Raw genomic sequence first — 25612 nt, forward strand, 5'->3', positions numbered from 1 at the left:
GGACTCAAATGCAATTTTAGAAATAGCAACAGTCTAAAATTTCAACTGTTTCATTTTATAGAAGTTTATAGGAGACTCTGGCCATGCTGGTTTGTATTTACCGTAGGACTCAATATTTTGAATGTTTATTGCTAAACTTGCTATTCAAAGTTTCACCTTGGCTTTTTTTTTTTTTCAACAGAGGTTTTAGGTGCGGCAAATGTACAGAGCACAGAGCCCTTGAACTGCAAACACTTAAAAACACAAAAGCACGAATTAAAGCTTTCCTGTTTTATGAGATAGTAAGCACAGTATCAGAAAACAAGACATGAAATACATCAGGTCAGCCTTTTTCCTTGGGGCAAGGAGTCCTTAGGAGGTTTCCTCTGGGAGCTTTGCAACCTGGCGGAGTTTGCAGCATGCTGGGTACTGGGGAGAACCATGCCTACACTGCCCCCACCAGAAGGACTCTTCCCCTGTTTCCCTGATGGCAAGTTGCCTGAGTTGCCAGAGGTGTACAGATACGTCTTATTGCATTGTTATATATAAAATAGCAATGTAAATGGAAAACCTCAGGAAGCTTCAGATTCTGAAGAGATGTTTAAAGTAGTTTACTTGATGTAAATTCTGAACAGACTGTTTGGTACACTACATTACACTAACATATTGGGAAGTTCTTGCTGTCTAGTGCTATTTAATGCTTTTCCTGACTGTAAACCCATCTAGCATCAAAAACTCACAAAGAAATGATAAATAGCAGTTAATATTCCCTATACTGTCTGTGCACATTTTCCAAGACGACTGATTTTAAACAACGGGTACTATTTTCTTCAAATGTCTCCATCTATTACTAATTAAGAAATTGAACTTTCCATCTGAATAGTTTATGCTTTGCTTCTGATAGCAGAAATAATTCCTGATTGCAGGGAAGTCATTTGTACAAATCCAGTGCTGTTACCTATAGCTGGGTATCTTCCTGAATGCTCTGCTGATACACTGCAATCCTGTGCAGAAAACTTATTATCTCCCTGGCTGATTTCACTTAATATGGATTCTTCTCCGTCATTAATTAGAGTTCACATTTTAAAATATGTCTGTGCAACCCAAAATATTGTATTGTAGATGAAATTATCAGAGTATCAAAAAATTACAACATAATTCATGCTATAAGATACCTCCAGAGGTTATCTGCTACAAAAAGCTCCTCTAAAAGCAGATGCCTTTGGTACACTCCTGTTACGACTCTCACTGAGGGACTCACAACAATCTACTCCAGTGACAATAAAACATTTGGCTGCCAAATACTCTTGCATTTGGGCATCAGGACTAATTTTTTTTTGAAGTGTTAAAAGGCATCTGGACTGTGGTTTCATTTTATACTCTGATTTGGACTTGGACATAATCCATCCTTCTTTTCTTAGTGCAAGGCAATGTCCTGAACAGTGACTTCAACAAAACCTCCTGGCTTTCAAAGAATATTTTCTGATAAGATACTTGCGCTCATTTTTGGTTGAAAACTCCCACCAAAAAAACCTTCCTTTAACATAATTTATATTTTTGCTTAGAAGTAGAAGAAATTGAAAACAGATTTCCTACTCACACATACAGAGTTATTAAGTACATTATTTAAGAAAACTTGAAGAGCTTATATTGTTCCAATCTGTCCTGTATATAATTTAAAGATTTATAACTTCCTCTGTTTGTTTCACTAACCCTTCTCTTCACTTTTCCTTTTATAAGCACCGATTTTTTTCCATGCGCTGAGACTTAAAGTAAAGCCAACATAGTGGATATCTTTTGGTTTCTGCAGAAGAGTTGGTTAGTAGAAAGATATTTAATTAAATTTATTGGGTCAACAGAAATGTCTAACTTCTGCATTAAGCTCTTCTTTATGAAAAACCTCAAAACTAATACATTATTACTATTTCAGGGGTTTTTTAATTCTTTAAAAACAAACTCTAGAAAGTCCCATGATTTAGGAATTTAGACATTTTTATTACTGATAGGTATTTAGGAGGACTGAGGGTTTTGTTAAGTAATAGTTATCATTGGTACACATACCAGATGTGACACTGGTTTAATACACCAGTGGGAATCCATATTACATGATTGTGATGCTGAAAAAGAAGTCTTTTACAAAGAATCAAAAGCTTATCAGGACCCATAGTCTATCAACAAAGATGGACTAATCCCTCCTCTCCCATATATATTTAGCATCTTCAAAATGAATTTGAGAAATATGAAAAAATATGAAAATATTTCAAATATGAAGAATTGGCACAGATGCACACAGTTGATTTCAACTGTGATTCTATATAATTTAAATTCTCCACAGTACCTATTTTTTTCCACCCTAATACTGACATAATGATCTATTTACTAAAAGTACTCCAGCTTCTTACAAAGTAAACAAAAATAGTGATAAAAAATCCAAAGCTACTACAGAGACAAACTGTTTCAGTAAGGAAAACAATGAAATGAGCAGAAGTTAAAACAACCAGATTTCTGACATGAGGTAATTCAGAACATACCATGTCAATAGCACTGTAAACGAAAACAGATCCACTGTGAATGGGATTCTTTAAAAAGGATCTTTGCATGGTTCTTCCTTCAGAGGACACAATAAAAACGGCAAATCTTTTGCCTGCTTATTTTGAAAGAAATATCCATTTCATTGGAACAAGTATAAAGAACCCAAAAAACCTAGCTCCAACTAGTCTGTCCTAATAAATCAAAAATAATAAATACAAAATTCTGTCCAGTAGTCAGTTGAATATTTGGCGTTCAACTTGTCAAGTAACTAAAGGAAGTGTGGTGCATATTGATCTAGATGCCTCTATAAAATCATGATATTTTTATCAAATACATATGCTCAGATCTTTTCATGGTATTTCTGCTTAGCATTCTGATCATTCCTTAATCTACTGACCATCTAAACTCTTCATATACCAGTCGCCGGCTGCAGCTTTTACCGTCTAACAGGTTTTGCTCAAAAAATGATGAATGTCAGTCATGTTTTCTTATTAAAAAAGTCAATAAATGTCAACAGAGACTGTATATATGGTCTGCTTTATCTACTAGTGCTATGCATTCTCAAACATACCACTTTACAATACATTTCTAGATGCTTGTGCTTTTCATGATTTATCAAACATTACTCAGGATTCTGGTCATTCAGCTCAAAACTTCATGTGTGTGCTTCTGTGTCTTTCTCTTATTTCAATGTAAACTCCCCTCTCAGATGAACACTGTTAAGGTTAGTAAGTGCAGTGCAGCCACAATTTGAAGTGTTTCCCTTTCTTTTTCACAGAAGACTTGAACCCAAGGATGGTGGTCCTCTAAGGATCTCTTATGTAGCCATGGTGTACAGTTAGCCAGAATAATGTGTTATAAAATTATAACCATAAAAAAACTTTGCCTATGTATTGCATATATGACAAAAGCTAAGGCTGAGAATGAGGCATTTATAATGGACTCTTCTGGAACAAAAAAGACACAGCAGGTTGGTTTTTAAAAAATAATTCCAGCAAGGAGGAAATTAAGAAGTGATATTTATGCAACTTTTTGCATTAGTCATTCATATCTGTGAGGAGAGAGTATAAAATACTCTGAAATCAAGAACGATAATTGTAAAAAAAAATAATTAAACTGTAAGCTAATTTCTCAATCTGATTCTCCCATCAGACTCCATAAATCTTTTAGTAGAAAGGAGACAATCCGAAAATATTAAAGGATATTAGCAAATTGACTGTCAAGAAAGTTTAACATTTTTTCTCCTACAACTGTTTGTTCAAAAGTAGATTTTTATTATGTTCCTTATTCCTGAAGGATTAAAAGATCTCAAAAGTGTTGCAGTTACTAAGAAGCCAAGCACTGACTTTCAAATATGTATCAACATCAAAAGTATATAAACATTTGACCTTACTGTCACAGGAGAGGTAATTGCAGCATGTGATAACATATCTCAGGTACCATTAATTTCTGTAGATTGGACTTGATAGCTTCAGCTGTCAACTATTTAGGAAGCAGAGTGTACTCATGCAGCTGCTGATTAATTCTGACAGGAAATATCTGTTTTTTCCACCAGGTTCCATGCCTTTGGATTCTCTCTTAAATCATGAGTAAAGAAAAAGGGACTAGGTAATACCAGGAAGCACTCAAAAAGCTCCCTTCAGTATCTAGTGTACAGTACAGATCAGTGGAACCCCACCGGATCCTACATCAGATTAACACAAATAGGAAATTGTTAATGTCAGGCATTTAAAAGTTACTCTGATGCAAATATTAAGTCACTTTGGTCACTTTGTGACAAATACAAGAGTGCATTTCAGCTCCTTTAATCCAGGGTAAATAGCACACTTCTTTGTTTAAACTGCACATTAGAGCTTTCATCCAAGTCTGTTTGCATGGCATGCTATCATACATGATTCACTTGGGGCTGCTATGTTTAGATAAACTTTGCTCAGCTACAGCTAAATGAGTTTATCTTACATTTTTATGATCATGATCTAAGGAATTGTGCAATGTTTCTCTATAAACCAAGTAAAAAGTTAATATTCTTTGTTTGATGCATACCGCCTAGACTGCAATGATAAGATGAAAGCACAGTGATTTACCTCATCCAGGGTCTGGATTGGTTAAGAGGCTTCCACTGTAGCTTAAAGGATGAATATTCATCCTTACACTCAGTCTGAATGGCAATATTATTTAAAGTATTTCTGCTTTCATGAAAAATACCACAATAGGTTTATCACCAGAAGACAAAAGTGAATAGTTTACTACAAAGAGAAGTAAAAACTGTTGAATAGCATGCACAAGGAGTCCATACTAGAAAGCTTACAGTAAAATGCTGGAGTAATCTACACCTCCAGCATTAGCATCTGAGTTGCAAACATACCTTAATCTACTGTTCTAATCCCTCCAAACCCTGGACTTCATTTTTGTAACCTTTCATGTGGCAGATAGCATACACACAAAAAATTACTTTTGAAAGTTACTACTTTTGAAATCAGCTGGAAGTGTTTTCTGTTAAATACATAGCTTTCTTCCATTATTACTAATTTCTAAATCACCTTAAGTGTTTTTTAAGCGTTCAATGAGTCAAAAAATAATTAAATCCTTTGTAAGCAATGCAGAAGTTAGGAAAGGATCTTCAGATTTTTGAGCACTTCATCCATGAGCAGAGCCAATGCATTTTTTTCCACAGAAATCATCCCAGAATGTCATGACTAATTTTCTGCAACAGAACCCAAGTGAAAGCAAAACATCTCTAAAACTCGCTGATCAGTTAATCACTTCTGCCATCTCACATTACACAGCCTGGAATACCTTGGACTGTATAGTTTGTAGAATATGGTAGATCAGCAGATTTATAAATCAGATTCAGTCTTTCTTGGGTCAAAATTTGAGCAGCAACTACTGCTATGTGATGCCAAATCCAAAAGGGTTTTTTTAAAGTTTAAGCAAAGAAAAGGAACTTTTACAACTTCAATTAGAAATAGAAAATAAGCACTATTATCGTAGGAATAAAACATGGTATGAGACCTCAAATACACATTTTTAAGTCGTAATGTTCTTATATGTCACTTTCCACGTTCCCTTTCTTACTTTCAAAAGAATGCATATAGTTTAATATGCACACAAAATAGAAAAAAAAGTTTGTCCTATTTCTTCTGTCAGTTTATTTAACACTCATCAGATTTTCTTTATCACTAAGCAAAACTTCATTTGAAAAAGTGGGATTAGAAGAATGGCTAGCAGATGGGAAAAAGAGACACCCCTGGGATCATAATGTAATCCATGTCACATTCTCTTATTACATTCTCATCCCACTGAAAAAATAATATCTTACACATTGCATCAAATTATTTAATATAATAATTTAATGTCACTTTCTTTGGAGCTATGCCTCTCATTACTGCAGCAAATGGACCTTTTCTTTGGTTAAGCCTTAACTTTCCTCTTTTTTTTTTCTAATTTGTAATGAAATTCAAATGTTTTAATGAGTCCAATATGGCCTGTCAACTTAAATTATCTGTTTGTCTTTCTGTTTACCATATCTATCTGTCTACAGTTTTTACTTTCCTCTGTGAAGTTTAGTTATTGAATCTGATGTTTCCTTCTGGAAGGAATTTCTAACAGATGATTATTCCTGTTGATATGTTGATGATTTGATAATTTATGGCTTGTAAATTTAAGAAATCTGAAGAAATCTCTGGGAAGCAGAGCAGATCATGAGAGAAGAAAAACAAGAGGTTCTAATACCTTATACAGTAAAGAACTGTGATTTCATTCAAATGCATTTTTAATCTTACATATTAAATATAGTAATGCCTCTGGATAATTTATTTTTAAATCTTTTGAATCTGTAATGAAGACCAACATAAACATGTACTATAGTGACAAAGCAAGCAGTTTATACAGACATGGCCAGAATCACAGAATGGGGCTGATTGGAAGGGACCACAGTGGCTCATCTGATCCGACCTCCCTGCTCAAGCAGGCTCTCTGCCATACCTATTCATGGAAAGCTGTGTTCTGCCTTCTGCCCTCATAAAGAGTTTGCATTGGATTTGATAATAGTTTTGCACAAAAAAGACAAAAATAATTTAGTCCATGGAATTAGAAGTCATTAATTCAATGTAAAGACTGAAAAAAATCAGTAAGTTATCCAGGCTGAGTTCACCAGTTTACAAATGTTCTTTCCATATGCTTTCTAGAGCTTTGTGCATGCTGATCTACAGTAAGTTAATATCTTCCACTGGAAAATATTTCACAGAATTAGAATCCAGTCTGATCGTATGCACACACAAATACAGAAATGGAACAAGAACAATCTTGATGCAAAAGTAAATTAGTAAATACAAAATAAAATTTTAATTATGAATTAGAAGAGATAAAACATATCTGGATCTTTAACCACATCACATTCCACACTCAGTAACATGAATAATATTAAAACATAAACAAAATAAACTTGATTTTTTTTTTCCTTTAAAATAACACAGATGATCTTGTAATTCCTATTTTGACCGGAACCAAATGTGTAAGTTCCAAATTATCACAAAAATAGGGCTATAGCATCTACTTATTCAAACCCAAGACTTTCTTGAAGAAAAGCCTTGTCTCAAAAGAATTAAAGCCTGAACATTACAAAAATGCAGGTAATTACAGCACTTCAGAAATTCATCCAAAGTGATTAGTGTCCCTTCCGGCCTTCCAGAGGTACGAATGCATGAACAAACCTGCAGGCTTAATGCTCTATTCTAAAACCAGCTATGGTGACAGAGTGGCAGATACCTTTTCATCCTTTTATGGTACTTCACTTTAGAAATATCACTTTAAAATGATCCCTTGAACACTAACTCATAAATTGTACAAATAGTTTAGAGAAAAAGCCTAAACAAAGTCAAATTAAAACCTTTAAAAAGAAAAGAGCTAAATTTAGACAGGGTGTAAGGAAGTACTTGCTGGTCTCATAATTATTAAGAAAAATGGCTAAGAAGAAATATTTTTAATTGTAATAATTGTAAAGAATCTTTCATTGTAAAGAATATTATGTTCGATAGCTGCTTTGCATAAAGTATTTCCCAAAGTGTAACGTCATGTACTTTAGAATTTGTCCAGGGAAATGCACTGGAAGAAAAAACAGTAGTGACTGAATTGCTCATCTGGGAAAACAGAAAAGCTGTGTAGGACTCGATGTGGAAAACAGTGGAAGACACACCACTATTATTCTAACATATCCCTTAGTTGTATGATAATTTTTTTAAGGTCTCATTGCTTCTCATGTCTGAGTTCACAGCTACAATTTAGTTTGATATATATAATTGATACTGATATTTAATATCAACTATTTTCTGTCTTTGTAACTATAGTCTGGTTTTCTCTGTATCATTTGTATTTAGTAATGCCTGTGGCAAGAAGCAGTTTTCTGTTCTGAGTACAACTAAAGTGAGAGGGCCAGTTTTGGTTGTCTACTGACCATCTGATTCTGGTGTATCAGGGCACAGAGTAAAAACACCACAGCATCTTCTGATAAGTGCAACCAGTAGAAAAGCAGCTGTCTAGCAGTAATATCATTATCTATAGAGAAGCTCTTATTTCTTATAAATCTGTAATTGAAGACAACAACTGCTACCTTTTTTGGTAACTTCTCTTTTTTTTTTTTTTAATGTTTGTTTAGGGTTCCTTTTTTTATTTGGGGCGGGGAGGGTGTTGTTTGTTTGTTGGGGGTTTTTTGGTTGGTTAGTTGTTTTTTTGTTCCAGACTGTAATTGTGCCAAATTCATTACTCATCATTAAATGCATCTGTTTGGCCTCAGTTACATTTTGTAACTGAGATATACTGGTATGCATTTTGGTATATATGTAGCAGTAAGTACTGCTGTTTATTTAACAGCTGAAGATAAAACTTCAATCAAAGACTATAAAGAAATTCCTGTTTCCTGAGAAGTCTCCTTACAATCATACTACAAAGCAGGAATTATAATTTAATTTAAAATGTAAAAAATTCCCTGTAGACTTTCATAACAAAATGAACCTAGTATCTAGTACGTTTAACCAGTGATAACTCCATACCATCTACAAACTACTTTTCTTTCCAAGGTATGCATCTCATCAAAGACAAAAACAGGGTTCTGTATTATGCAAAATGAATCCTATATAGTTTATGATCTTCTGGGGACTTTATTGGCTGAAAAGAAAAACGAAGTGTGAGATCAAACTTGTTGCTGTGTTTGTTATTTCTCTTCTTTAGTAACTGAAGTTTGTATCAATAATTCCTATGCATACATTCCAGCTCCTTTATAGTTACAATTCTGTAGCAAGCCTCTCCATAGTATTAAGTCACTCAGTGCAAAATTCAAAATATACATAATCATATACTGGTTTTAATTTCTGACCTAAATGTTTAATAATCATGTTATTACACACACACAGTTTAGGAGGCAACATCGTGCTGTTTCCTGGCTTGGTTGCCAGCTGGGGTTAAACCATGACAATGTATAAACATATATAAATGCTACAAAGCAGATCCCACGTATTTATCTATTTTGTAGAAACTTAAAAAGTACATACATTTGCTATTTTAAGGGCTGAAACTACATCTTTCACCAAAATTCAGCTGTTTTCATACTGGAAATGTATTTAATTTTATCTGGAAACTTTCTGAAGTTAGAAATAGAACAACTGTAGTTTGCCATTATTTTTGCTGCCAGAATCTATGCTTGGTTGTTCAACTAAAGACCTTATACTGCTAATTACTACCACATGCCCATATCCCAAGCAAAGGAAAACTTATTGGTTCTGACAATCCATTCTCTCAACAGTGAGTTTGAAATGAAAACTTCAGTTTTGGCCAAACATAACATTTCATCAATCTTGTTCTACTGACTGTAAAAGCAACATCAAACAAGGGGTGCTAATGGCTTTTTACCGTGCAGTTCCCAAGCTTAGATTCTCTGATGAAAGACCCACATGAGCAAAAGACATCTTTAAACTACTTCATAATTAATAATTGAACCAGAAAATAATGCATAAAGTAAATTGAACAGTTTGTATGCTGATGACAGAGCTGAGTTTCAAGCAACAAATTATATGAGCAGTAGAGATCAGCAGAGAAAGCACTGACGACATAGTGAAATAAAAACAAACAGTGCAGTGCATATAAAGAAAGACAAAAACAAAAGGTGAAAAAATAAAATTAAGCACGCCCCAAAGCTAGCAGAAGCCTGTAATCTGAAGTTGAGCTTTTCAGGATGTGGGGTTCTGACTGAAAATCAGGTCCAAATTTAGAGACATCTGAGCAATGCTGGGTACTAGTGACAATGTAGAAGGGGACAGACAAACTCTGTGTGTAAAACAGGTTTTAACCATATTTCCCTTCGCTATAACTCCTCTGGAGCTTTGAAAACAGAGGTACATGTGTATTTGAAAAAATTCTCTTTGATGAACTAACTATGAATATAAACATGAAATGGAGTCCTGGCCTCTGTCACAAATAAACATTTCAGGAAATTAACAATACTACTCATTCTCAGAAATAAATCAAGGCATTGAGTTTGTCTAGGTAAGTGATTCAAGTTTCCAACATCCTTGTTTGCAGTTTACCTTAGACATTTGAAGGTATCTCAATAAATGCATGTATTGAAGTTCACTATCTAATTTTTTGAGTATTATTGAACAGAAAATAGCATAAGCTATATCTAATTTTAAAACTTTGATTTTTCTACGCAGTGATACAAAACAGTACTCTAGAATTAGCTCTGTGGGACATTTACAGTCTTTCTGCTACACAGAGAGGAGAAATAACTTGATAAAACCATGATGCACTTCAACAAAATGTTGCACGGGTGATGATTTCTTACTTAAAGTAAGAAGAGGGACAATTCATTAGATAAATTTCTTGCAGTACCTTATTTATATCATATGAAAAGGACTCTCTTTATGACTAGACTTTCAGGGTAAATATACCTCTACCAGTGGATGTGACAATGATATGTAATGAAATGAAGGATGGCAACACTAAAGGTGATACTGTGCTGTATCACACTGTATCGCCAAGGACATCTAGTTCAGTAAAGGCTATATCCCAGCAGGTCCAGCTGCTGGGAATGCCAGAGAGAGCTAGTTTTAACTTGGCCAAGAAAACAAGCAGGCTTTCAACAGAAATGTAATGAGTTTATGTGGTCCAATAAAATTTAACCTTTGCCACCAGGTAAAAATAGTGGGTTTTATGGGTTTGGTTTTTTACCATACTATATTGATATTAAGCCTACTGCCTGCCCTTCTTCAGATAAGTATAATGTAGCATAGGGAAGAGAACTGCTTTAAAATCCCTGGTCATAGATCCTAAAATCATGGGAGTTTGCAATATCCACAGGAAGTCAAAAGAAGTATATGATGTCTGAATCTGCTGGTTGAACATTGAGAAACTATTGAGGGCTATTAGACTTCTTGCACAGTCAGTCCAACAGAACAAACTGGTCAAAATATATCTCCTATTTTGCATCCAGTAAAACAAAGTTTTCTGAAGAACTGAGTTGTCTGAAAATCATGTGAATTATCGTTGTCACTTATTTAAGAGATAAACCACATGATATTCTGATGCCCAAAACGGTGAAGTAACTTCTGCAAAAAGGGTGACTTGTCAACTGCATATTTAATAGCAGCACTTTTCACAAGATCTGTCAGCGTAGTCTTAGTGGTATCCAGGTTCTCTTGAAGTAGGAACAAAATGTTGTGACTTGTACCATAGCACAGCCCAGGTCTCTAATTATAGTGTGACAACTCTCCAGTGGTAACATCTGATGTCAAAAAACACAGCCTTGTAAGCTGTGTGTCAGCTATTACCACCTTCAGGGGCTCTTTAGAGTCCCACAACCACACCTGGTCTTTTTGGACTTACTTTCTGCCTCGGGTTGAGTTAAAAGTTCCGCCGTATTTCTTCCGATTAAGGATGAGAGCAGCAATTTCTGGCACGTAGCGAGCAAACATTGCCTACATGCATGAAACAAAAACACAAAAAAAAAAAAAGAAAATGGCATGCAGAGAGTGTTCTACTGCAGCAGAGGCAGCAGAGCCTCTTGGGATACTTACTTTCTTCCACTAACCGCACTATAGGAACCACCATATTTCTTGCGGTTTCCTATTAACTCTATGATTTCAGGGACGTAGCTGGCAAACATGGCCTAAGAAGAAGATAGGAGACAGAAGAAAAGACTAAAAAGAGAGGCCAAAGAAAGGGGGATGATGAATATTTTCAGAAAATATATATTTTTAAGATCTGAAAATGAAAAAGAATTAGATCTATGCAGTTGTTTAAAAAGAAAATTTAAAAAAAAATGTAAAAGTTCTTATCAAACAAAACAAGAGGGCTCAATATAAAAGTTTGTCTTGGAAAAGGTGCACACCTTATAAATAAAGAAAATGGTTAAAAGAGGAAAAATGGACACATAAAACAAAACAAGAACAAAATTACTTCAAACTGGTATCTAATCACAAAAAACAGTTAGGTCTATTTCTTCTGGAAAAGAGGAGGGGGAAAAAACTTTTTAAGCCCCACTGCAAAAAAAGAAAGCCAAGTATGTTACATTTCTATTTCAAAATACAGACTCTTACCCCCATTGTAAGAATTTAAAAGAAGACAAAAACAAGATGAAATCAGGGGTTATTTCCACATCAAGAAACAAAAAAAAAATCACACCCCCCACCCCCTAAAAAAAACTTTTCCAAAAGTTTTTGGGTTTAGAAGGATTGGAATAACATGTGATAGAAAAAAGGGTTTGAGGAGAAAATAAAAATTTTTCTGCCATGTTTTGTCCAACAAACATCTTCCTTGTGGCTGGATACTTCGAAGAGCTACTGCCATTTGACATGACATTCACATGTCAATAAACAGAGATGGGAATGCATATATGTAATACATATCTGTGTGTGTCTCATATATGGCATTCATAACACTGGCTATATACATATCACCTCTGTGAGATGTATGTAGATGTGGAATCAGTAGATGAGGATAAAGTAACAATATACATATGTGTGTACGTGCACGATACACATTACAAGTTATCCATAAAGCATTTACCTTGCACAGTGTAAATACTAAAATAAACTTTACTGGTTTAGAGAACATTGCAACAGGTGTAGTAATATTACTAACACTGACAAACAATGGAGAAGTTGACAAGATAAATAGTAACTTGTGCGCTGTTTACATACAGGACAAAGAACACAAGAAATCGCTGATATAAAAGGATACTGGTTATGGTCATGTGATAAATTGTGAGCTAAAATTGTACTACATGACAGAAAGGAAGTTTGAAATTAAAGAGAACGTGGTTTGCCATCATCTGGATCAGGCAAGCTGCTCTTTAAGGCAGTCCAAAGCCACAGTGTTTGTTGGAATTCTGGGAAGGAACACAGAAGGATGGGTAGGACTTCTGAAACCGCAAAGTGCCTTTAAATATCAATAGCAACCTCCAAAAATGCACTACAGTCAGTCACTAAGAAGTAGGGGACTACAAATAACATTATAGGTCAAAATATTAAGGCACTTCATGTATTCATATGCATTACTCATTCAAATGTATTAGAAAAATTCTAATTCTGGACTAATTTGAAAAGCTCTGCCAAAATATTTATCTACAGAAAAAATGCATACTAAACAAATTTTAAAGTTTTATAATTCATTTTAATTTACTAATCCAGTTATTATTGTTTCCTTAATCACAACGTTGAGATATACAGGATCAAGTTTTAAGGTAACTGTAGTATTAAGAGGAATATAAAGAAGGGTTTTTACCAATCCCCCAAGGATGAAGAAGACCATGAAAAGGCGACCAAGGGTTGTTTTTGCATAAACATCTCCATAGCCAACAGTGGACATAGTAACCATCAGTAAATAAACACATTCCCAATATGTTAGCGGTTGATTATTTTGAAAATTTTCCCACGGATCCCCTGAGTTCTCCACCTACAAAGTGCAAGAAAACATATAATGAATTATATTCATTATAATTAACCCCAAATTAACTCCACCCATATATGCATGTGCACGTTTGTGTACAGATATTTAACTTGGCATATAATTATGAACTCTGAATCCTTTCCTGTGATTTATTTTGATCAAATACAGAACCTGACCCCGTCCCAAACAGAGTACACTACAGTTTTTTTGCCAATATATAAAGCCTTGCTACTCAGATCATTTATAGAAAGTATCTTTTCTATGCACCACTAAATAATATAAATTACTCATGTACTTAGGTAAGTTCATTTAATAAAAATGTGTTCAGAATATTTTCAGGGTAAATCTTACTTGTAATGCAATTATAATCCTCAATGTTTTTGTTTTAAAAGATTAGGTAGCTATTGAAGGCATTACTGGCACCTTTAGTAGTACACTACTACTTTTCCAAAAAGCCAGCCACTGTTGAGACAAAATTATAGATTTTTCAGTGGGAAAGGAGTGTGCTATCAAAAATTTGTTCTACAGTAAAAAGCTGAAGTTTGAGTATTCCTAAGTAGAACAGAAAAGCTTTTGTTGAAAAACAAAGAGGAAAAAAAAATCCAAATCCTAGAAAACAGTATTCCCTTGGTCTTGATGTAATATTTAAGGGTGTTTTGTTTGTTCAAAAATAGGAAAAGCTATTGCTTCTATGATAGAAATGCTATATTTACCCAGATGAGTGTAAAAGTATGGTTCTATGTGAATGAGGAATATATCATAAATTAAAACATTCAAAATCTCTGTGCATCTTTATAAGAGTGAACATTAAATGACTGATATAGCAAGAAAAGAAGGAATTTGAATTCAGTCTTACATAGCTGCATGCAGCTTAAGCCAAGTGGAGTCAATGAAACTGCTCCAGCCTGGCAGCAGCATCACTGAGGGAGTTCCCTGGCGAGCACCGCCACCTGCTGCTCACCCGCGCCAGTCCCATCCCCACTGGGGTCAGGGATGTCTGAACTCACTGCCACCACCTCCTCAAGAGATGAGAACAAGCTTAAACTTGGGGAAGCTGGGATGCCTCTTTGTTGCACTCTATCGGTGTGGTACGGCACTATCGAGAGCAAGGCAGCGTCAGGAGTAAAGCAGCTCAGAGAGCCCGTGGTCCATCAGAAAGAGTTAGTGAAGTGTTTTCAAATGTACTCACCAAATGTATGAACCCAGCTGCTGTCAGCCACGTGCTGATAAATATAGAGCACAGATTCACTAGCTTGATGGAATTACTGGAAATAAACAAACAAACAGGAACTTAGACTAGAATTTGTCACACATTTTTTATAGGTACGTGTATACAACTGCATACTTTAGACTCACTCACAAACCTGATGATTATTTCCCAAAAGAAACAGACTCCCTAAAAAATTTATCTAAAAGTTTATGTATAATATATATTATTTTTCCTTTGGAGAGTTCACATTTTTATAATTTAGATAGCTTGAAAATTAAGTTCCAATGAGAGCAGAAAAACGAACAGAAACCTTAGCTACATCATTAGTCATAAACAAACTAATAGAAATAAATAATGCTTCTTCACAGATAATTTGCTTGCCTCCCAATACACTCATGTCTCCATTTTTCACTGCTGTACACTCAGAATTATTTACATGTAAATACATAAAAAAATACATGATAGAATTATGATTCCCAAATTAAAGAACTAAGGTATTTTACAGTTCCTGAGTAAAGTCCTAAGTATTTTTCTTATTATTCTGCTTGCATGAACTCCTATGGACCTCTTTATGGAAAATTCACATAAAACTAGAGTATTTCATATTTCACATTCACATTTTTCTCAAAAAAAAAAAAAAAAAAGGGAAAAAAATATAATTTAAACCTACCAATCAAACTCTGCAAATACTTTAAATACTTTTTAGTCACAGAGTAGTATTTTCCCTATTGTAGCCAGAAGTGATTTTGAAGCAAGGACCTCATTCAGTTCAGCAGGAAAACAGCATACTTACAATCTTGTGGAAGAAATACAAATAAAACCTGCTCCCTCTCTTCTCACAAAAGTCACTGTCCTAAGAAGGGTATTCAACAAAAACCCGAGGAACTGGAGTCCATGTATGACTGTGTCTAGACAATCTTACCCATTCATGGTTTTGAAAATATTTATAAGGAGGTATAACACCTCAAAAAAAGAACCACCATTATCCTTAAAGCAATACATTCAAAAATATAAAAATTTGGAAAAAATTCACTATCAGTTTTAGCAGTAGTAGTTTTGTAGTAGAATTAATTAATGTTTCTAACTACTTTAAGGACAATAAAAATGCATTCTTTTTGGAAAAAAATGGGGAAAAGAACCTGGAAAATTAACCAGACTAGCTCCATTAAAAATATTTTTAAGAGTTACAGTTAGTAGACATCTGGAAGTACAAGGAAAAGAATATGACTGGTAATATGACAGATGTTGAAATGAATACTGTATTCAAAAATAATATACCAGCAGTCTTGTCATGAGTGTTCATCAACATCAACATATATTCCCTATTTCTCTCTTTCTTAAATGATGGTTGATTAAAGTCCCTATTTTTTTTTTGTGGTAACATTCAGTTATAGCACAGGACCCTAACCAATGGGTTCCTAGATTAAACAAAATCATAGGAGTGATGTTGATGGAAAGCTCCCTAATGAAAGGCCAAATATCATCCTCCACCTAAACTGAGAACACAAGATGTTCCTGATAAAATAATGTGTCTGTTGGTCTCCTCATATTACTGCAATATCCATTAATAGTAACTATTTACATTACTTGTTTGGTACATTTTATTTTTGCAGATTTATTAAACACTGTATCTTGTCTGTCCTCTATAAAATACTCCCTGTGTTTCTGCCAGAGTCTAAATATAGATGAAGGATTAGTCATAAACGTTTTCCCCCTCTTTAAGCTCTTTCTAACATCTGTGCAAAATCCCTTACTGGGAGCCCTGCCTAAGCCCCTGCAGTTTTTTTGAAAAATATTAGAAAACAATGAAGGAGAGAAAATTTTCAACTGAAAACAGCAGAATTCAATTTTATAAAACATGGGAACAAAAAATCTTGAGTAAAATACATTTAATTTCAAATTAGGGAAACAAATGGGTCCTTGGCAGGGCACAGTCTTTTAAAGCGCCACTGTAAAATTTTGCTTTGTCTTACAGGATCTTTTCAAATGTATTTAGCTTTTTTTCCAGATACTCTAATAATTACCTAACACTTTGCTAGTCTCCTTACTGCCTCTACTGTTGCATTGTGCAGCTTCTTTCACTGGATTCCACTTTTTGGAATGGTCCTTCTGCTCCCTGCATAAATAATATATGTTCCTGTAATCCTCAGTCACTAATTCCAGGAGTAATTTTAATTTATAGGTTAGAGTAAATGTTTTTCTTTACTGGAGAAAAGAGGAAAAGGAGGAGAAAATGTCTTCTGCAATTGCACTCAATATTAAAAAACACAGCAGTGCCCATTATATCCTATCAGTTTCTCATCTTGTCTGCAGTTATGTGTTATTAATGCTAAATGCACTGAAATGCCTAGGTCTAGTTAGTTCCATTCCTTTTGCATATAAATACATATCACCTCAAACAGAGAACTCTTATCTTTTGCTGAATTTTTAAGTAATAAGAAGTACTTCCTCTACTATAATTTCAAAGCTAGTAATGATATGCTGAATTTGCTATCCCAATTGAACAACTCAAGTTCTGTCATTGATTTTTCATCTTTATGTTCACAAAAAACCTAAAATGTTGAAAATTTTAATAAATCCTTGAAAATGGACTGCAAAAAAATGCTAAAAAATCTTAATTCTAGAAGATTTTTAACTATCCCTGAGAAAAAATAATGTTGCGCTAGCTGGGCAAAAGCATACAATACACTGTAAGACTTTACAGTAATAATAAAGGTTTAAGGCCACAGTATGTAATTGAAATCACTGCATTAGTTTAGAATTAAATTTTATTTAAATAATAAAAAATCACTGCATTAGTTTAGGATTAAATTTTATTTAAATAACATGAGATTTGTTGAGACTACTTGTTTAACATCCCTAACTTGTACAAAATTCCTGAAGATTCTCCATTAATCACAAGGGCTCAGCATGCTTTCTTTTTAGGAAGCTAAATAATTCAGAACCAGAAGCTCTCAATCAAACAGTATTTTGATACTGTAATAGAAAATGTGTGTGCAGCACATGAACTGCAGTTCTGATGGTACTTCAAAACACACTGAAAATACAAAAGTTTCTCATTGAAAGTAGCAGTAGAAGTAATACAGGAATTTTCTAGCTTTTTCCTTTCTAAAAGCTAAACTCATACAAGACATTTTAAAAACCTCAAAGCACTCACACAATCAAATTTATGTCAGGTGTAACTAAAAACTCTTCTAAACCAAATTGCATTCTGTTAATTTGTTTTAATTCGACACATCCACTAAAAAAAAAAAAAAAAAGTTGTGTGAACTTTAGTGACATTCCAAATCATTTAGTTCATTTCAGGTTATTAAGTAAGACAAAAAAGAGAGCACACATGACTTTCTGTTGCATTACCAGGAACAGGGAGAGACATTAAAAACCGTTTTGAGGCAGTGACAATTTTTCAGTTAAATAAATGATCATAGTGATGAACTGCTAAAAATGAATTAACTGATTAAACTGAAACAGTCATAAAAGAAAGTTTTGCTTTACATGCTTTCAATAATCAACATTTGAGGTTTACAGATACTTTGCCAGTCATATAAAGAATCACAGAGATGATGATATCTAATATAAGAGTAAATTCTGCACCAGAGAAAGTCTATTTCAATGAACAGGTCAATTTTCAAATAAACTAGCTCTGAGTACCTTGAACGTGATTAATGCACACTTACGGTTCTGGAATTTCACAAATCCCCCATTACTGAAGGGGCCATTAGCTTTTATCCAAAATCCTTTCAGTTTATTGGGCTTCTTCACTGACTGCCATTTCTTATGGCAAGGTTGCTCTGCATGTTAAATGTTATTCTCCTTTACCAGACTGAACATTCTGAGCTGCGGGACTTCACTGCACATTCTTTGATGTCTTTGTTTGAAAAGAACTGGTTTCCTTCCAGTAACACAACTAAAGACAGACAGTGTGAGAGTTTTACAGCAGAGACAATAATTTCAAGGTTAAGGGTTGACAAAACAGCTGTTTACTGTGAGTGTGTACAAATTTCTGTACCTATTTTTCCATTGCTACAAAATCTGCATATAAAACCCTCACACATCTACAGCAACTGGTGCAGATAGGAGAGGTCTTCAAAATGGAACTGAATTTACAGTAATTATCAAAAGCTGGGTTCAGTATTTCCCCTGGAGTATTTTAGAGATGATGAAAAACAATGTCTTCAACTGCATGGCATGGGAAGGTTTCTTTTTATTTCCTTCAAAATGATCTTTTGTCCAAAACTGTGCTTTTCCTGCACAACTTTCATGTATTAATAGGCCAAAGAACCGGTAAGCCAGAAGATTAATTGGAGTACTTTAATTATTATATGGAAGAAATACTAAGGAAAATGAACACAATATAAAGATAGCTCAGTGTAATTTTTAATACGTTTTTGTTGTGATAAAGGATGCTCAGTTCAAAAAAACTGGAAGAGCCACAATACTAATTTCTTATAATACTTTTAAACTGTATTCTGTTGAATGAATTTGGATTTCAGTTTTTTCCAAGACAGTAGAACATGGACTGACTATATGGAAAGAAGCAATGTTTAATCAGTGCAAATGTGTAATTCATTCTGCTTTTAATTTATCAACATATAACCTTGCTCAATATATCAAATGTAACAACGTATCAATTAAAATCTACTGGTCACATTGCAAGAGATGCTATCAGTGACCAATCATTTAACAGCAGAAAAAGGTTTAAAGAACAGATAACAAGTGGGGTTTTTTTCCAGAAAAGAAAATCATATATTACTAGGGCCCCAAACCTAAGCCATTTACATTCTGTCACCAATGCAACTAAATCAGAACATAAAAAAAGTCTTACCTTGTTTTAAGTATATTCAGAAACTGCAAGATTTCTGAAAACTGTATCAGTCTAAGGGCTCTTAAAAATCTTAAACCTGCAGTAAAAGAAAACAAAGTTACAGTGAAGAATAATTCAAATGATAACTGCACATCACAATGACAGTGATCAATTAAATCAACATAGGTAGCATACAAAATGTCAAATACCTTTGAAATGTTCTTCCATATTTAATTGTTCAAGGATCCTCAACAGGTATTTTTCAAACTGTTTTAAATTTATTTCCCTAATAACTTATGTATCCTACCAGAAAGCCCTAGTTTATGTAGGATGTAATGGGAGGAGACATACAGGTGGCAAGCTAAGAGGAAAAAACCTCACTGAGGTTTCAGTTGGGAGTTGCAGTGAACGTCCTTCTCTTTCAGCCTGTCAAAGACACACGCAGATCTGAAAGTGTCTCAGTCCTCCAAGCTCCCACGTTGCTTAGTGAAAAGTAACAGATCATAGGCAAGAGATCTGATAACCTGGATAAAGCAGACTGTATATACCTGATTAAATTGGTAAATCTTAATGACGTAAAATCTTTTATTGTAATAATGCTCCTTATCTCCACCCTAATTTCAAAAAACACAAGCAGGAGAACAGAGAAATTACATTTTCTCTTAAAAATGGCAAATTTACTATAATTCTTTCCATCAGTCTATAACTATAGGAATACATAAATAAGTATTTTTACCAAGAAATAGCATTTTTATGTTGAAAGCAGATTGCGTGTATAGCAATTCCCAGACAACTACAAAGTCAGTGACACAAAGAGAGTGTCTGCAAGAGAAACTAATATAGAAGATTAAGGGCTTAAATTATTAAAATAGTCTTATGCTGATTGTAGATGATTTGGCCGCAGATCTTTGGCATATGAATAAAAGTACACGCTGTACTGTACATATGCACAGCTTATAAAATTAAAGTAAAGCTTGAAGGATAATTTTTATTAGAAACTACAGCCAGGAGTTACATAAAAGTTGTGTAACATGGTATTGCAACTGTTACGGGAAGGGCCAGAGCAGCTTCTTCTCATACATTCTCTTAACTGACATTTATTTTATCCAATTCCAGTGCAAGAAACCAGATTTTATTTCTAGAAACTTAAAGAAATACTGATCCTGGCAAACATATAAACCTGGCACAACTTCCATCATCTTGCTGGAATAATAGATTCCCCTCAAGCACAAAGGTGCAAGTGGCAAGATGCGTTTAAATCAAGAAGTTTATCCGGCGGTATTCTTGGAAAGTTGTTAAATAAAATATTTGCTCTTGCTAAGGCTTATAAATAGTCCTGTTAAGTAGCCTTGTTAAGCCTCCCTAGTAGTGTTAAAGTACACTTCTGTCTATTACATGGATATAATGCTTTTTAATTATTGACTGTGGGGAACTCTGAAAATTAATGAAAACTTGCTAAACGGATTCAGGGACCTAAATGAAAAGCAATAAAATGAAGCTTAAAAATTAAAGATATCAGATCTATTTGCAATTAGAGAATGATAACTTTGGATCATATTGCTAAAACTGTGAGAGACACATCCCTCTGTTCCACTTCCAGTAGTTCCCACAGTTGCTACTCCCATTCAAAGAGATGTGGTTAGACAGGGAAGGAGAGGATCCTTACTAGTAATTATAAACTTTCCAGCTCTTTTTCATCCAGCTGCTTTCCTCGCTCCACTCCCTATGAACTTTCATGAAAAATGGCTGGTTGGAGAAAAACCCTTCCTCTCAAATTCTCTGCACTGCGTCTGAAGCTAATGAGATGACCAAGTTAACCATCACTATGTTTCAAAAAGAGACCTGAGAAACATCTAAGTTAGCAATAAAACCGCTATCTCCAAATCATTATAAGGGTTAATTAAGGCACATTTAGTTGCTAAGACATTAAATGATAGAAGAAAAACACTATGGCTTCAATGTATTTCTTTGTGGAAGAAGAAAATCATTATAGATTAAGTTCTGCATTTGTTACAGCCCACATCATTTTTTAAATTCCCTTCAGAGAATAGAATTAGAAAAAAAAAAAAAAAGCTAGACAGTTTGCTTGGACAGTTTAACTACAAAATAAAACTGGCTTTCAATTTTAAAAGCCGAAAGGATTATTACATAGAAAATTAATTCTTTCCAGTCACCAAAATTTTTTTAGGCACAAACAGATCTGCTATTATATTCCTATATGTATTTCATTTTATGTGATTTTCACAGAATCATACAATAGTTTGAGTAGGGAGGAATTTTTAAAGGTCATCTTGCCCAACCCTCCCTGCAAAGAGCAGGGATATCTTCAGCGAGATCAGGTTGCTCAGAGCTGTGTCTGGTCTGACCCTAAATATTTCCAAGAATGGGGCATCTACTACCTCTCTGGGCAACCTATTCCAGCGTTTCATTGTAAAAAATTCCTTAACTGTAGTCTAAACAACCCTCTTTTATACTGAAACCATTACCCTTTCTTCTACTGCAGCAGGTCCTGCTAAAAAGTCTGCTCCCTTCAGGTACTGAAAGGCCACAACAAGGTCTCCCCACATCCTCTTTCCTTCAGGCTGAACAACTCTCTCAGCCTTTCCTCACAGGAGAGGCTTTGCATCCCCTCTGATCATTTTTGTGGCCCTTCTCAGGACCCACTCCAAACGGTCCACGTATTTTTTGTGCTGAGGACCCCAGAGCTGGACACAGTGCTCCAGGTGGGGTACCAAAAGAATGGAGAAGAGGGTAGAAATTCCTCCCTTGCCCTGCTGCCCATGCTGCTTTGAATGTAGCCCAGGACAAAATTGGCTTTCTGGGCTGCAAATTCCCATTGCTGGCTCATGTTCAGCTTTTCATCTACAAGCACCCCCAAATCCTCTGCAGGGGCTGCTCTCAATCCTTTCCCTCACCCAGCCTGTGTTGACACTGGGGGTCGCCCCAACCCAGGTGCAGGACCCTGTACTCAGCCTTGTTGAGCCTGAGAAAGTTCCCACAGACTCACTTCTCAAACTTGTCCAGCTCCTTCTGGATGGCATCGTGTGCCCCCAGGCATGTCAACTGCACTGCTCAGCTTAGTGTTTTCTGCACACTTGCTGAGGGTGCACTCAAACCCACTGTCTCACAATTAAGATAATGTTATCTCTTTCAGGTCTACCAACTTACCAAGAACAGAAACAGTTTATGTTTGTTTATGCACCAAGTAGAAAGCAAAATGCACTAATTGGAATATTAACAAAAATTCCCCCTTTCCCAAAGCTGTTTCAGTTACATACACAAATGTGTACAGCTCTCTTTCCTTGGCAATACTTTGCAATGCTTTTTATACAAGTGGAGAAGAACAATTCCTTTTCTTATGAAATACCTACAAAACTGTTTTATATTTAAATGATAGAATCAATAGTTGAGATAGGATAAGTTCCTTATGTATTACTGTGAAGTCCATTCTAATTTTGCACGTTTCATGGATCCTGCCTACTGAAGTTAATTGTAAACTGTTAAACAGAATGTTCAGGAAGTGCTTGCTACTTTCTCTCCATCATGTGACTCACCTTTTTCTTGGCAAAGGGTTTTACACTGCAATTTTCTTATGGGACCTAACTAGAATAGGATATAATCTGCTATACTACAAATTATACAGAAGAATAAGTACCAAAATATTTAATTTACCCAGAAAATCTCTCTAATCAGAGGAAAAATATACAGATAAAATAAAAGAAGGACCTCTTGAGTTTCTCAGTATTTTGCTTCTAAATGGATGACTAAAATACACTTAGGAATTGGAGTTTATTTCAGCTGCAATATCCAGGACAAACCTAAGAGACTCTCAGATATCAAGACCAGAAAAAACTTCCACGAATATAAACCAGATTCCTTAAACAATATGAGATAAAGTATTTTAGTCATGAGTTTCTGCCTCTAATACAATAATCTGAGTTGTAGGTATGATGATTCAAATAAACCCTTAAACTATACCACAGAATTATTTTCGTACTGCAAAAATATTTGTTTAGCTACCTGTGTTGCCTGTGCAGCAAACAGACCATTTTCAAAATACACTGAAAATGTAAAATATGTGCGTAATATTATTTCATATCGTGGTGTTCAACCTAAAATCTGTAAAAAATGTGTAAAAAATCTGTAAAAAGTCTGTAAAAAATGGTCACTAATAGAGGCTGCATATTGCCAAAACCCCCTGAAATCGGTTTTAGAGAAATCAATCATCTATTCAATAGGAAGCAATATACCATGCTGAACTATCAGGCAACATCTAGAATATAGCAGAAGCACTTTTTTCCTGACTCTTCACTAAGGACCCAGCAAAAGGGATGCTTTAGAACAGAACAGTGATACTGACATGGCCAATAAACTGTGTGCCAGTAGCAATGCAATTACAGTAGAAAATTATTTTATCTATAATATTTACAGCAAAGTACACAGTATTATTTAAAGCTTTGACTTTACAGTCAATAGGGTATTTTCCTGCCTGTCAGACAGTTTTGCAGTCTCTCTGCCGAACTGATGCTTTCCACTGGATTAATATACAGCAGCAATCAGGATTAGCTGTAGGCTGCAACAGCCTCCCGCCCTGCCCCTTCCCCCCCCCCCCCCCCAAAAAAGGCAAATGTACCATTTTAAATCTTTAAAGGGAAAGACAAGGAAATCATGACAACTATGCTTATATGATTTTAATGAGATTCTAATAAAAAGAATAGAAACAGGAATGGGGATATTTCTTCATTTGACATGAGAGATCAATGGACAAGAACAGCACCAAGATTACATTATTTCTCACCAATGAGGTATGTAATCCCCATCTTACTGCCTTAAGCTGTTTATTTTCTTTCTAATTGACAATAGCGTATTCAAAATATTGGTGTAAGGGTTCAATATACAGAGATCCCATTTACCACTTCTATTCCTGACAAACCATTCACCCACTCATCAGAACAGCACCTTCATCAAACCTATCAATGGCAACTTCTACCCTAGATTTCATTAAGACCACATGGTTTACTGAAGACTGGAAAATAACCAGAATCTGTATTTAGGAACATTTTCTGAGAGACAGGATAGAGGGATAAGTTTTAGGATGCAAAACAATCCCATTCTGAATGTCTTCACACACTGCAGCAGAGTTACCTGAGATCTTATTCCCTGCAGATGGACTTAAAAATAAATGCTCAAAGAAAAAAGACAAGGAAAAATAGAATGGAAGGAAAGGGATTTGCCATTCCTTGGAAGCAACCCAGACAAAATATTTTTATACATTTCCCCACCCCTGTTATGCAACAGTACATGTGGGGAGAACAGCCCACAGCATGAAAAAAATCAACGCTCTATGACCAGGACAGCGAAACTACCATCAAGTTTAGAATCTGCATAGATTGCTTTCAAACAGTGCTGTAGCAAAGAGTCTTAATAAATCTCTCTGCTGCACATTTCTTCAACTTACTATTGCACCTTTTAAATAATGAGAGCAGTTTCAAAAAAAATTTCTTGATAACACCATCACTGCAGAATACTACATTCCATCTCTCAATAAAGACAATTATTTGGTTCTAAGTGAACAATGAACCCCTCTGCTGAGAGAGATAGGAGCACATGGCAGCGCTTAAGTTTAGGGACTAATTCTTCCTACACAGGAACCTAAATACTGCAGCTTGTTTTTTAGGTTGAAAAATCAAACAGAGTATCTTTTTAGGAGATACAGTAATACTAGCACCAGAGACAATATAACAAACTACAGTTCTGAAGAAAACATTTAGAGCTGGACCTTACCCCAATATGAGCCGACCCTATAACAAGACACCAAGGAGTTTCGCAAAGTATGTTGCTCTTCCTTTTCGGGGACATTATGTCCAGGTTTGACACGATATCCATTTTTGAACAATTCTCCATGAGATTTTTTACGCCTTCTAGTACTTCTGTACGTTTCTGTACGCGTGCCCCCAGAAGGGTTGTGGTAGACTAAAATCTTGCTGGGAATCATGACTGTGTATCTTCAGCTCCAGGAGCACTGCATGTAAGTACTCTGGTCCAGTCTTCAGTCACAGCGTCCACTAATAGTGAAGATGGTCATATATTTACCCTTCCTTTTGCTAATTCAGTATCAACACAGAGAGACAGCTCAAGATTTCTTTCTT

The 25612-nt window shown here is 35.0% G+C and overlaps 1 protein-coding gene across 50 annotated transcripts in view; it reads right to left on the bottom strand.

Moving 5' to 3' along the window:
* The window catches only part of KCNMA1 (potassium calcium-activated channel subfamily M alpha 1), a 439613-nt gene that overhangs the window by 139056 nt on the left and 274945 nt on the right, over positions 1-25612 (bottom strand). For 44 of the 50 annotated variants that reach the window (XM_048311474.1, XM_048311473.1, XM_048311470.1 and 41 more), the window contains 4 exons: positions 19485-19560; positions 14639-14714; positions 13285-13455; positions 11577-11668 (listed from right to left, as the gene is read on the bottom strand). In XM_048311474.1, coding sequence (XP_048167431.1) covers positions 11577-11668; positions 13285-13455; positions 14639-14714; positions 19485-19560 — 415 coding nt within the window. Of the gene's footprint in view, positions 1-11385; positions 11478-11576; positions 11669-13284; positions 13456-14638; positions 14715-19484; positions 19561-25612 lie in introns of all 50 variants that reach the window. The other 6 variants (XM_048311468.1, XM_048311505.1, XM_048311501.1 and 3 more) reach the window with 1 other exon arrangement.

The sequence above is a fragment of the Corvus hawaiiensis genome, chromosome 8 (assembly GCF_020740725.1).
Source record: "Corvus hawaiiensis isolate bCorHaw1 chromosome 8, bCorHaw1.pri.cur, whole genome shotgun sequence".
Taxonomy (NCBI): Eukaryota; Metazoa; Chordata; class Aves; order Passeriformes; family Corvidae; genus Corvus; species Corvus hawaiiensis.